Below are 13,228 nucleotides of genomic sequence, written 5' to 3' on the forward strand. Positions count from 1 at the left end.
GGTTGGGTGATTTCAACCGGTTAGTTTCTCCTATCATTACGTCTCCAATCAACAATGTCCTGGGAGTATTTATTCTCCAACGCCTATTTACGGCTCCACAATCTCTGGATATCTCCTTCCATCTATTTACCGCGTTCAATTTCGTAAAAGTATTCCGCGGGATATTATCGTTGGCGTATAAGAACCCCTTTGCTCTTTTTTTCATATTCCAATACAGCACTTACAATCCATATTACTATTGCTTTTTGTTGCAAACCACCATCAAGAGAATGACTGAATTCAAAGTTGCTCTATGCAGGAACTATGTCTCTGGCGAAAAATGGGTCCAAGACATTGTTGACTCATGGTATCGTACCATCGGGGACTTCTTCCCTGGTGCAGCAATAGACCTTTTCCATCCTATCGAAGGAACCCCATTTCCCAACGCCCAAGACTATAATTTGATCATTTTGACAGGGGGAACTTTCAATCTCACCCAGGAAAAAGTGGATCCGTGGGTTGAAGGTACTTTCCAATTTATCCAGACAGCGACTAGGGACCATCCGAAGACAAAGATTTTGGGAATTTGCTTGGGACATCAAGTAGTTGCACGTGCGCTGGGTGGGAAAATTGGGATTCTTAAGACAGAGCAAGCTGTGAGTACTAGTAAATGTAGCTGTTTTATTGCAACCAAGCAACGCTAATGGAAAACTTCATAGGTTGGTGTCCAGGATATTGCCATCACACCAGAAGGGAAATCCTTCTTTGGACTAGACAAGGAACATATCGTAAGTGAAAGAATGGTGATTTTTAACATTTGGCTTTATACTTACAACAATGACGCAGTCAATCCACAAGTTCCATAAGATGGTAGTGACTCTTCCAGCTCCGGGGTATATTTCATTGGCAGCGGAAAATGAGATTCTCCTATCTGAGGCCCAGAATGTCCTTACCTTCCAAGGGCATCCTGAGCTGGTCGGCGATATGGCCAAGGAAATTCTGGACGCAGACACAGGTGCTTTCACTTCGGGCTTCAGCAAGGAGGAACTTGATAACATGTTCCAAAGCGTCAAAAGGCCCCATGATGGAGACGCCCTCTTTGCGCGGATTGCCACCTGGGCTCAGAGCTAGCTATTAAACTTCCGTTGTGAATGGGCGTGTGTCTACTTTACACATCGTAGTAGGCTTACATGCTGTTTGTCTATCGAACCTGTCTAGCTTCCATGTGCCTAGTCTCTATAGGAAAGCAACTATCACATTTCTCTCCATCTTTGACGGAATGTATTGGGACCTCTTTATTTCTTTTCTCTTGCGATTTTATCATCTTGTTAATCGCCTTCGTCTTTTTCGACAGTTTGTACCATAAGCGGTTAGGTCTGCCCTCTATGTCAGAAGTGTCGAAAAACATTGCAATCTACATAACGAGGTTATCATAAAGAAACTCTAATAGTGCTACAGCAAAATCTGTAAGATTAGAGTCCAGACTTTCGACATGGGGGTTTATCAGCGTGCAAATAAATTGAACAAGCTTGAAATATCATGAACTGTTCAAAAAAAAAAGGCACTGCGTCGGAAGCCGTCCCGAGAGATATATATAACAGATTTGGAGGATACAACATAAATCACCTAGTATCATAGTTTGGTCCGTTCCTTGACCAACTTCCGAGTAATTATTGAGTTTCTCCAATGAAGCTGATGTTCCACGGGGGCCTCTGGAGGCAATGTTATATATAATTTGTGTGGTTCCTTGCAAGCGGGTGTATTCAATCAGGGCTAGAAAAACACTTGGCCTGGGGCTAAACACAAAAGTATGATGGTTTACAGTTCATCGCCGTGGCCTCGACGGACTCAGCCTGAAAAGTTATAGCAATCATGTACAAAGGCGCTGCTAATGACCTATCTATTTTCGTTACTAGTCAAGGCTATTGGAGACGTTGAGGGTGCCAGAAGTGTAGAATAACAGATTTAAAGATAAGAGAGCATCCCTCCCTTGCCTTGGATATATATACACGCCGGAAGCAGTGTCATCAGTTCTATCACGGAAATATTGACATATCCACATCAAAAGACATTAACAATGAACAGAACGTTCAAACAAAAATTAGACAATATCCAGTTCCACATATCATCACCTACTTCAACCACAGCTACAGCACGTCGACCAAAAGAGCTCCACTACTTCTCCCGGACCTCCTCGATCTCCTGGCCACTATCACTGCTGAGGCCGAGCTCGTTCTTCTCAGGTGCGGAATGATCGTTGGTATCCAGGCCCAGGTCGCGAGACTGCTGGACAATCTCCTCGAAATTGAGCTTGGGCATGGTGTTGGCAACCCTGAACGGCATCTTGCCTTCGACATGGGCTTTGGCGTAGATGATGTCGATCTCTTCAAGCTCACGGCCGGCAGTTTCAACATAGAAGAAGAAGCCGAAGATCAAGCCGAGGAAGTTGAAAAGTGCGAAGAAGAGATAGACGCCCCATGGACTCTGACCAGCGAAAAGCGGCGTGAACATGACCACGGCAAAGTTGCAGATCCAGTTGGTGCAAGTCGACGCCGCCGCACCCACAGTACGGGTACGGAGGGGGTTGATCTCCGGGGGGTAGATCCAGGGAAGCGGTAGGAGAGTGAATGCGAAGAAAACGATGAAGAGGAAGATACCAACGGCAGCACCCTTGGCGTTGTTCTCGTTCTCTTTGATCAAGCAAGCAAATGTGATAACAAAACTAAGGCCCTGGCCCAGGAAACCAATCAAGTATAGGTTGCGACGGCCAACTCTCTCAATCATGAAAAAGGATGGGATAGTCGCAATGGCGTAAACGGTAGCGAAAACACCACCCATGATGAGAGATAGGTATTTCTCCAGGTGCAGGTTTTCTTGGAAAAGTAGGGTTGAATAGTAGATAGCGGCGTTACAGCCGGTGAACTGCTGGAAGAACTGGCCGGAGCAACCAATAAGAAGACGCTGGAATTCCTGGGTCTTGCCGAATGTGAATACCGCCTTCCAGCTTGACTGCGAGTTCTTCGAGGATTCCACGTCCGTCTTCAAGAAGTTGAAGTCGTGAAGGACCTTATCGGAATCAGGAGTGGTGCCATTGAGCTTAGCGAGAACTTCGCAGGCCTCCTTGTCATGTCCTCTGCTCACAAACCATGAGGGAGAATCTGGGAGCAACAGGGCACCGGAGCCCACAATCAGAGCAAAGAAGATCTGAAGCGCAATAGGGAATCGCCACTGAACAGTATCGGCAGCGTGCGAGAGACCAAAGACCACCCAGTAGGCAATAAAAGTGCCGCCAGCGATCATCGCACCTTCGAAACAAACCAAGAAGCCACGGTTGTGAGCCCCGGAGCATTCCGATTGCCACACAGGAATCGTGGCCGTGTTCATCCCATTTCCAATGCCGGATACAACACGACCGATGACGAACTGACCGACTTCCCATTTGCCAGTAAAGCACACCGTTGTAATCAAGGCACCAACGATCAGCACGTTAGCACCGATGAAGATCAGGGTGGTGCGGCCGAGTTTGTCACCGAAGAACATGGAGAACAAGGCGCCGAAGAAACAGCCCAGTTCATAGCAGGATGTTACAGCACCACGGATGACGTTGATGTAGTGTTCTTGCGCCGGAGTCGGAGGGTCGGGCATTCTAAGGATCGGGAAGGAGTTTACAAATTCGTCGCCGTTGAGGAGGCCGGCCATCATGCCCTGGTTGTAGCCAAAGAGCGAGAAACCCATGACAGCGGCGATGGTGATGCTCAAGCGGAGCGACCGACCACTCAAGCCGCTGGTGGTCGTCCACATGTTGACGGTGCAGACAAAGTAAGAACCGTCAGTGTGGGGAGGCGGGGGTAAAAAAAAGATGGGGAAGAACAAGGATGGAGAGATAACCGGGATGAGCTCGGGGTAGAGGAATTGGCCATCTTATAGCAAGCACCTCCATGGCGGATTTGGAGCAAGTTGAATTTTCGGACTTATACTCAACCTTTGGTCAGACCCGAAACTGGAAAGTCCACCGAAGGCAATGTGGTTCCCGAAGCGGAGAGATGCGGGAGTCTTTCTCCTTGGCACTTGGCGGGGGACTTGGCGAGGATACATGGAGCACTTGGCTGGGGCACTTGCGGGTGGGACTTGGCGGTGGCGCTTGGCGGATCCACAGGTCTGTTTGCAGATGACTAATTCGGAAACTGCCCCTGAGCAGGGGCGATTTTGAATGTCCAGTATAGATCCAGCCTAGGGCTGTATCTCCATGATCGAATTTTACCATACTTTACTCTATATAGTTCATCCTACTCTCCTCTCTTCGACATGATATACATATTGTGCATATTCGCGTTCTACTGTTGTGGTATACCTTCAACCGCCAAGGCCTTTTTGCCCCAGCATGACGTCGGGAAACTCTTGGCCCCCACATGACGTCGAAAACTTTTCGGCGCTAGACAAGGTTTGTCCAGGTTAGATCAAGCTCCGGACCAACAACACTCAAATCCTTTGCGGCGCGGGACAAGGTACACGGACCGGTGCAATCTGGTTCACTTACCCTTGTTTCAAGCCGGCTTTCCGACCACGCCGTCACGCCTTCACGCCGTGGGAGTATGTAGCACGTGTCATTGGGGCAGACTCGGTATCGCAATATCCTGTCACATGAGAATGCATTAGTGTTATCATTTGTATGAATTTATATTCAACCAACGCTTGACGGGGAACAATCGTTCGATTATGGTTCCTGGGGTATCTGGGGGCCATCCCAGGGCCAGTGCTTTACCAGGGGATACTCCGTACATATATCCGTGATATATACTACCGTGACTTCCTGGTAGTGCCTAGAATTTTCAGCCTCGGCTTTATGTTCTCCCCACGCCAAGGATTAGAAAATCTCGATCCTGCCCCCCTTTAATCTCGCGTAGTTGTTATCCATGGATATTAGTAGGGTTATGACGTGGTTAAATGCGGTTTCAATATGTAAACAGCCGAATTCCATCCGAGGGTCCACAAAATTTCTGGTGCCATGGATTGACTTGTTTGCCATGAGAAAACCTTGGGTGGATGAAAACGGTTAAACTAGAACAAGCAATGTGGAATATTACGCTTTCAGGGACAAAGCCAAGCTTACAGTCATAATATATATTAGGGATCACATTGGGGCTCGGTAGACTTTCCACTTTCCCACTTTCCACGCAATGTCCACGGGTGTACCTTTGAGGGTCGGACTAGCCGCGCCAAGAATGACGAAAGTGGCGCTTGGTGCGGGTGAATAGTAAAATGCCTCACCCACCAAATCAAGGACAAAGGGTAAAAAATGTCGAACATATAGGGCGACAATGAAGGCAGTATAAAACAACTGGAACACAACAGGATTGCCACAATATTCCCAAAGGTCAACCCTCTAGGAGTCCTATGATAAATAAATGCGATCACTGTGACTCTATTTCCATTTGAATACCAAATGTCGCCACACTTTCTAGATAGGATGCACTATGACCTTACTAGCTGAAGCAAAGATAAGAGTTTGTAGGATAGAGACTAGACGCAGTCGCCCAACTTGCTTCAATTAACTAACTAAATACATTGAGGTCCGGGATTGTAGCAAGCGCAATAACGGCTCTCCGAGAGCGGCAAATTACAAATTTGAATCTCTCTCCACAGTTTCTTCCAAGGACTTCACAACTTTGACACTTAGGTGTATTGTTTAGCTGCTTGGAGAATTCTCTGGAGCTCATGTAGACCTCAAGATAACATCCATGTGAACTATGGGCCTGACGTCTTCATAGAGATATATTTTGAATCTGTCATCCTGTCGTGGTCTCCACTTTACAGTCTAAGCGTTCTCTTCCTATATGGCAGCTGCATTATGTTATTGGCAAGAAATCTAGTCGCCGTTGTGGACAGTCCACAACATCAGCCTCAAAGGCTAATCCTAAGAGAGTAATTTCGTGCTTACATATCATACAAGTTCGAGATTCGAATGTATCACCTTTGTCAAGGTTCGTAGAGGGCACAAGTGAAATGGCAGAGTGGATGCAGCAGAGTATCACTGGAACAATGATCACTGATTGGGAAACATCTCACAATCTTGCGAACTCGTGATCCCTTCCTTTCCCACAAAGTCGTGACTTCCAGCAAAAGTAACGTACCTTTGTGAATACCCCATTTTTCACCTCACGTGGGAGTACTTCGTTCGCATCCCATTTTCCTTTTTAAAAAATAATGAACCCCTGCCTCCCCGCTGCCGGCTTGGCAGATGCTCCGCCCTCTCCGCGTGTTAGAAAAATCACTGCACCTGTCCTCTCCGATCCCAGTTCCCAGTTCTCAATGCAATAGGATTTCCATGACCATGATACTTTCAAACCCCAACTTGCATTGGTCATTGAAATATACCCTGATAAGTGCCCGGGATGAGAAGGTCTTTCGCTCTTATATGGCCTGATTTCGAGCACCGTCAACCTTCCGAGTCCAGTAAATTCTACGGTCTGCTCTCCTTATGCTCCGATTCTACTCTTACTTTACTCGAGCCTTTCACTTATTAGGAAAATGAAAACGATATTGGAAGGTATAACGATCAATGCCAAGAGAATGTTAGCCCTAAGACTCAATCCTGAAACCCCCGCGTAGGTCCTCTGACCTCAGAAGAAACAACTTCTCTTTCAGGCAATCAATTAAATCAACACATGGGCATATTTTCCGCGTCAAACACAAATAAGGTTACCAGACAGGAGTCACTTCGGAACCAGACGCGGAGTCGGGGTGGGGATGATTTCTTCGCTTCTGGTGCATGTCGAGCCCGAGACGCTCGGGGAAAATCTGTACTTTGTCAGCGCATCCACAGGACTTCGTACTTACCGTCGAAGATTTGAGCTTGTGTTGGCTTCACCCTTTACAAGGGCTACTAGTCAACAGCGCCGCGAAGTGGCCCAAGCTCGTTGGTGGAAATCGATGTACGGCCATTACACCCGCTCCTCTCTGGTTTTTGAACTTCTAATGACAGCAAAATCTTTGTTGGGTGGGCTCGTGACAAGCGGGATCATCAGTCACTTTAACGGCAGCACTCAGGATTCTCCTGGCCGATCCCTCTTGTGAGATGGATGCTTGATATCCCAAGGGTCGTAGTCCTTCATCGTCAGAAACGTCGATTTGCTTGCTCTCGATATGTCAATATTACTAAGGCACTCCACATACTGAGGTTTCCAGGAGTCCTTTATCAGGAAGATTAGATATTCATCCTGTCAGATTATGAGAATTCTGTCAGATCATGCTGTTTGGGCGCATTGTTTTATCAAACTCACCCACAGACGAGGGATATTCGGTGGTGCATATCGTCCCACATCATCAATGCTGTAGTGTCTTCGTGCTTTTTCTTCTTCCTTTTCTTTCATTTTGGCGATTTTCGAGGCCGAATAGAGAGATCATATGTTATCTGGAGTGCTTGTTTGAAGCCCTGGGTCCCCTGCAGGTGCGTTCTACTGTGAGTAGTGGTCGGAAAATGTTGAATATGGATGTCTTGCGTTTTGGTGGGCTTCGCCAGGCCATGGAGAGGAGCAAAACTTTATTGAAAGGTTTATGGCAAGGTGATATGAGGAAACCGGGAGAGAATAGAGGAAATCATTGCGAAGTTTTACGTGACTGTATCCTCCGCTCCTTCCCTCAAACCCCAGTGTTTACATTCTTTAGATGGCAGGTCCATTCCTAGTACACTTACACTAATATATAGAACGAAATCAAGTCGAAGGCTCTTCCCCATTACCCTTGCTGTGGTGCGAAAAGCTTGGGGAGTATCTGGAAAGGCCTTCTACGTACATGACTCTTGAGTTAAGCTTGACAGAAGAAAAGAAACAGAAATCTATCTGATAGACAAGGTGGGAATACCACCAATGGGCTCACTCCACCTATATTGAGCGAACAATTCCAACGGTACCATGTTCGGTTGCAAAGTTCGACAGCCGTGAGTATTGTAAGGTCAGTCCCTATCCATCATACGAAGCCTGAATAAATTTCCCTTTCTGATCGCCCATAAAAGAGAGACTCTAGAATCTAGATATAATTTAGATAACATCCCGATTTAGCAGTTCAATGTCGTGTGCAGTCACTTACTGGATGAATATGGCATCTGCGAAATGGTCTATGATTGACGCGAAGCAACATTGTGTTCATGATAGCTATTAACTCATGTGTTATGAGGCCATGGTTTGTTTTGGCGGAACGAATATGAGCAAGACATGACATAGCTGAATGTGGGAGGCCAGTGTATTGATAATGATTAACCACTCGCCACACTTTTGGATAATAGAAGTCCTCCCTAGTGACAGGGTCTCCATTTCTCGGGTCCGGTCTATGAATATTACAGTTTCATATATTACATTTAGTTCAAACTTTGCAGCCTCCTGATGTCCAGTATTCTTGGTCCCTGGCTTCTTCAAGTGGAAATTCGTCACAAAGCCCATCCGCGGAAGTTCCTTCCCTCGTAATACTTAAGTGAGAATCAATCACGCGCTCTGTTTCCATAGCTTGGTCAAGGGGAATGCGATCTAGGTCGTACCGTTGACGTTCCGTCCATTCGAGATTCGCAAGTTTTGGAGTGACTTAGGGGGGTGGCGGTATTCAATCGGCGATTCGTTCATAAGATCCTGTACGCTACACACGGAACGTATCTCGCGCGGGCGTTCCTCCGGCTCGATGTCACAGTGGAGTGGATAATTTAAAACAATTTATCTGGGTGTGGTTTGAAGTAGCATGGCTCGAATTCTGGAGTTCCGTCATTTGCATCGGCTAAGGATACTTCAGATGCATGAATTCTAAGTCTGTGGATTTATCAGGAGAGGGGAAGTCAGGCTCAAGATCTCTGACTTGCTGAACGAGGAATCTGAGAAAAGCGTGAGGCTGATCTTGGCTGGAAGCCATTTGTGCCAAGGCACACTCTCTTCCACTCCGCTAAAAGACCATCATGTCAGAGATCTCACTCTGACTTACCTAGGACCAATATATAGTAGCACACATAGTTGTCCGCGACATATTCTTTAATAGGTCATAAGCCCGGTTTAACTCGATTAACAGGGATTTTTTTCTATACTATTACTTACCAATAAATATCCTTTTGAACCTCTTCTACAGGTTTATCCTTTATCTTACCCTCTTTATCTCTAAGTATAGTGCCGACCGAGTACTTATAGTAGTGCCGCCTAACATGGATAGTAGACCTTGCCAACTCCCATCATTTAATCCGATGGGAGTGGTCTCATAGGACTGGATAGGACTCCTATAGGCAATACTGAAAAGCGTTAACTAGAATGATATATACCATACTAATAGATCCTTATGATTATTATATCTACTACCCGTACTGGCTTTTCTTTTACCCCATAACCCCATGAGCTAAAAAACTGGGCAATAGTAAAGTGGTAACATCCTAGTAATATTACAGTAAACCGGTATTAATTACTATTAAATACTAGTTCCATTTACCCCGACCTCTGCCCTGCGATCGCGCGAGCTCGGCCCCCAGTCGAAGTTCGCGAAGGGCTTCTGGCGCCTCGCTGATATGGGATCGAAATATTTGATCCTGAAATCTGTCAGTTGGATTGCGGACACGATGGCCCTAACCACGGTCAAGGGTTTTGTTATCTTAGCACCTTTGGAAAACATGGAGCTCATACAAGAACGCGAAAGGAGAGGTCGTTGATTATTACGCCTCGCTTTATTTAAAAAGCAAAAATGAGGCTTTCAGGCTGAGCCCAAGGCGGAGTCGAAATTTGGGATGATTGAGAGGGATGAATTCCAAAATAGCCAATAGGAAGCCGATGGTTGGCGCCTTCATGCATCGCTCACAAGTCTCTGCATTTTTGCCTAACGGGGTTCTTTCTCGGAATGCGGCTATAGGGACGCACAAAAATAAAAATCTATTGTAGGAAATTAGCATGACTGGGCGGCATACTGCTGAATGAGAAATACGTTCGCGCTTGCGTCCCGGGGGGGGGGGGGATAAACAAATAGGTGATTCAGGGTACAGGGTACATACTATCTGGAACCAATAAGGCAACTCTAAAAAATGGAGTATCACGTATCACGGGGGCCAATGAAACCGTTTTGTGTTTGGAGGCGGTGCTTACCCATTGCAATGGAGTGAACTGTTGACTGCTGGGAGGGGCTGTCAGTCTTCCACCCCATGCCTTTTCTACTTCTGCCCAGTTTTCATATTTAACGGCAACTTCAAGATTCTTGACTTGAAGCCGGTTGGATTCAAGTAAAGTGCTAAGCGAGAACATTTTGATAGGCAACGCCTAATATATCAACCAACCTCCCGATCTTCTACTGAACAATCGGGCCAGATCGAACGAGATTTGCTTCTCCGGACCAACTCTTTTGTTTACCTGCTTCAATCCTCACGCGGGATTTCTATGGATCCCCTTTCAATTGCAGCCGCCGCTGCGTCCATCAGTTCTACCTGTTTAACGCTAGCAAATACAATATACGAGTATGTAAAGGAAGTCAAGGACGTGGACCAGGCTATATTGCTTTTTGGAAAGGACTTGAAAACTCTCTCTCAAGCCTTACTAAACGTGGATACCGCGCTGAAGGACAACGCTGTGGCACTTACTGCCACTCTTGGTAGTGATATTAAGTTATTAGATTCCCTGGAAGCGTGGTGAGTTGATAATTATCCTTGATAGTGGTATTGGTATTGTCCAACGTCTGTGGTGGGCCTTTATTTCAAATTCTGACATCACGTCCTTGCGATCCTAGTATACAGGATTGTGGCGAAACAGTCGAGCGGATTGGACAAATCCTCGAGGAAACTCAAACCCATGGCCGAGTAGGAAATGTCATTCGCCGCCCAGCCACACATTGGAAACTCAAGGACAAGCAACAAGAGCTGGGGCTCCTTCGCGGTCGGGTTATCTCTTTCCACACTGCGATGAACATGAGCCTCCAAATGATCCATATCTGCATCATCCTACATGTTCAAAACAACCAGGAAAGCCAGCACGATGATGTGCTAAAGGGGATTGACCAACTGCGGAGACAGATCAAGAAACTCACAAAAATGGCCCGAGACAATGACTCGGATAGTGAAAGTCTACCAGCCACGGTTCAGCAGTGTCTCGACTATGCTATTGCCCTCGATACGACCGCTAGCACAGCAGTCGACGACAGGCAATCTTCTATTCTTGGCGCCATGACCCAGGCCCCGTCGGAGAAGGTCCAAGGGTGGATGCGAAATAGCCACAGTTTCGAACCTCCGATTTCCAACCCGGCCCTCACCGAGATCTCCGAAGGAGATGAAAAATCCACCATTGGCCCTTCTGTTTCCCTGACCAACGTGCCTTCCAAGGTCACTGAGGATACTTCTATCCAGTCATCGTCTCATTTGGAATGGTCCAAGGCCGAGCTCCAAAAGTCTCGAGTTCTGTCTGAAGCAGGCCGCTCTGAGGCGGCAAAATCACTATGTCGAAAGGTCATCCACGAGTCTGAATTTGCCACTGGAACCAATTCCCCGGGTTATCGAGACGGTATTTTGCTTCTCGCCGACATCCACGAGCAGAACGGCGACGAAAGTGAAGCATACGAAGTCCGAGAGGTGCTTCGTCCCCAAAGACATGTAGAAATGAGAAATCAGTTCAAGGAACTGCTCCAAAAGAAGGACTCAGAGATGTGCATCGAATTCGCAATGAGAGAGGCAGCATTGTTGCATCATATTAAGTCAATACGACAATATCGAGAATTTGTAAGCAAGCTGTCATTTGATGGTGAATTCTCTGAAGCAAATATTCTCATCGTCCTTGCCGCAACTGGGAACAGCGTTTTGGTGCAGTTGATGCTGAGTCGTGGAGCTTCGCTAGACACGAAAGTTGAAATCGAGGACGCGGTAACTGACAAAGTGACGGCACTCAGTTGTGCTGTCCATTTCAAACACAAATATTTGGTCGCAACCATTCTCGAGTACTCACCAGAGTCTGCTACAACGGATTTATCAGTTGTGGATCTCGAGAGGATCATTTTAAAGCGTGATATTGAGATGTTACGCTTGATCTTTGACCCTATGCCAAAGCGCTTGGGCGCCAAGCGCATAACGAATGACTGCATGAAGAATGTTCTGCTGGGCCGTCATTTTAAGGTTGCCGCAGTTCTATTTGAGAACGGGGCAAGCACTACTATTAAATTTGATCAGCATCACACGATGCTTCGACACGCAGTTGAGTCCAGTGATTACAAGTTGGCCGAGTTTCTGTTGAAACATGGAGCACCATCCCTCGCCGAGGCGAACCTGAAAGATAGGAAGTCTATTATACCTCCACGGGCTATTATTATGGCGTCACGGGCATCTAATGGCGAATGGAGTACGGCGAAATGCCTACCTCTTCAGAGGGCAGTGGTCAAAGGAGATTTGAAAATGACAAGCCTCCTACTCCAATATGGTGCAACCCGATGTTTGTATCCTATATCGAAGCAGGCCGTGTCTGACACAAACATGACTCCAAACTGTGACCCAGTTAATATTGCGATTACGAACGAATCACTTGAAATGCTGAAATTGCTGGTAACGGAAAGTGCTCATATTTCGCCCTTTGCCGCGGAATTAGCTTTCCTGTCTTCATGGGTGCCAGGGATCGAACACTTCGAATCTATCAATCCGTCATACATCCCTTTCACCAAACTCCAAACGTTGGGGGAAAACGCAGCGATATCAGCAATCAAGTCACAATCACTTGGAAAGCTTCAACACTGCGTTAAAGAGAAAGCACATATTACTCGTGGTATAGTCCACGAGGCATGTTCAGTTGGTTGGGCGACTGGATTGAAGCACTTGCTATCTATTGATAGTTCACATGCTGATGCCGCACTCTTCATAGGTGGCTGCACTAGAGAAGATAACACCGGGGTTCTTCAGGTCGCGCTAAGCTTTGGTGGAGACCCTAATTATGAACAAGATACCGCGCCTCATTTTGCTTTAGAGGAAGCAGCAAAAAAAGGACGCTCACCAAACGTGAGATTCCTGTTGCTAAATGGCGCTCTTGTTAACAAATATCACACGAAAGACCCATTCAAGAGAACTGCTCTTTATTCGGCCGTCGAGAATGCTAAAAAGAAAGATGGTTCTGATCTAGTTCACTCAGGGTACCTCCGGGTCATCTCCCTTCTCGTGCAAGCAGGTGCAAGCACAGACCGAGTGACAGTGAAAGGAATGAGCGTGCTTAGTTCTAGACGCCGCAAGCTCGCATCGGCCCTAAGAGGGGAATATTACGGATGAATATAAGGGGGG

At 46.7% G+C, this 13,228-nt stretch overlaps 6 protein-coding genes across 6 annotated transcripts; 2 read left to right on the forward strand and 4 right to left on the reverse strand.

The window, feature by feature from the left end:
* Positions 1–269: 269 nt before the first annotated feature.
* N7537_009096 (type 1 glutamine amidotransferase) lies at positions 270–1,110 on the forward strand (the record flags this gene model as incomplete). The annotated part of the gene is made up of 3 exons (XM_056900150.1): positions 270–635; positions 699–767; positions 826–1,110. The coding sequence occupies 3 exons, from the start codon at positions 270–272 to the stop codon at positions 1,108–1,110; spliced, it is 720 nt and encodes a 239-aa protein (XP_056748818.1).
* Positions 1,111–2,154: 1,044 nt separating this feature from the next.
* On the reverse strand, positions 2,155–3,780 carry mfsA (glucose-inactivated glycerol proton symporter STL1; the record flags this gene model as incomplete). The annotated part of the gene is made up of 1 exon (XM_056900151.1): positions 2,155–3,780. One exon carries the CDS (start codon positions 3,778–3,780, stop codon positions 2,155–2,157), a length of 1,626 nt encoding a protein of 541 aa, XP_056748819.1.
* A 3,242-nt stretch (positions 3,781–7,022) lies between these two features.
* On the reverse strand, positions 7,023–7,349 carry N7537_009098 (uncharacterized protein; the record flags this gene model as incomplete). Its single annotated transcript, XM_056900152.1, has 2 exons — positions 7,023–7,196; positions 7,260–7,349. The coding sequence occupies 2 exons, from the start codon at positions 7,347–7,349 to the stop codon at positions 7,023–7,025; spliced, it is 264 nt and encodes an 87-aa protein (XP_056748820.1).
* A 464-nt stretch (positions 7,350–7,813) lies between these two features.
* N7537_009099 (uncharacterized protein) lies at positions 7,814–8,414 on the reverse strand (the record flags this gene model as incomplete). Its single annotated transcript, XM_056900153.1, has 4 exons — positions 7,814–7,859; positions 7,951–7,997; positions 8,065–8,302; positions 8,344–8,414. 4 exons carry the CDS (start codon positions 8,412–8,414, stop codon positions 7,814–7,816), a joined length of 402 nt encoding a protein of 133 aa, XP_056748821.1.
* A 1,399-nt stretch (positions 8,415–9,813) lies between these two features.
* Positions 9,814–10,232, reverse strand: N7537_009100 (uncharacterized protein; the record flags this gene model as incomplete). Its single annotated transcript, XM_056900154.1, has 2 exons — positions 9,814–9,840; positions 10,077–10,232. 2 exons carry the CDS (start codon positions 10,230–10,232, stop codon positions 9,814–9,816), a joined length of 183 nt encoding a protein of 60 aa, XP_056748822.1.
* A 132-nt stretch (positions 10,233–10,364) lies between these two features.
* Positions 10,365–13,216, forward strand: N7537_009101 (uncharacterized protein; the record flags this gene model as incomplete). The annotated part of the gene is made up of 2 exons (XM_056900155.1): positions 10,365–10,612; positions 10,711–13,216. 2 exons carry the CDS (start codon positions 10,365–10,367, stop codon positions 13,214–13,216), a joined length of 2,754 nt encoding a protein of 917 aa, XP_056748823.1.
* Between the last annotated feature and the right edge of the window lie 12 nt (positions 13,217–13,228).

This window comes from Penicillium hordei, assembly GCF_028827395.1.
Source record: "Penicillium hordei strain IBT 12815 chromosome Unknown utg000005l_segment0_segment0, whole genome shotgun sequence".
NCBI lineage: Eukaryota > Fungi > Ascomycota > Eurotiomycetes > Eurotiales > Aspergillaceae > Penicillium > Penicillium hordei.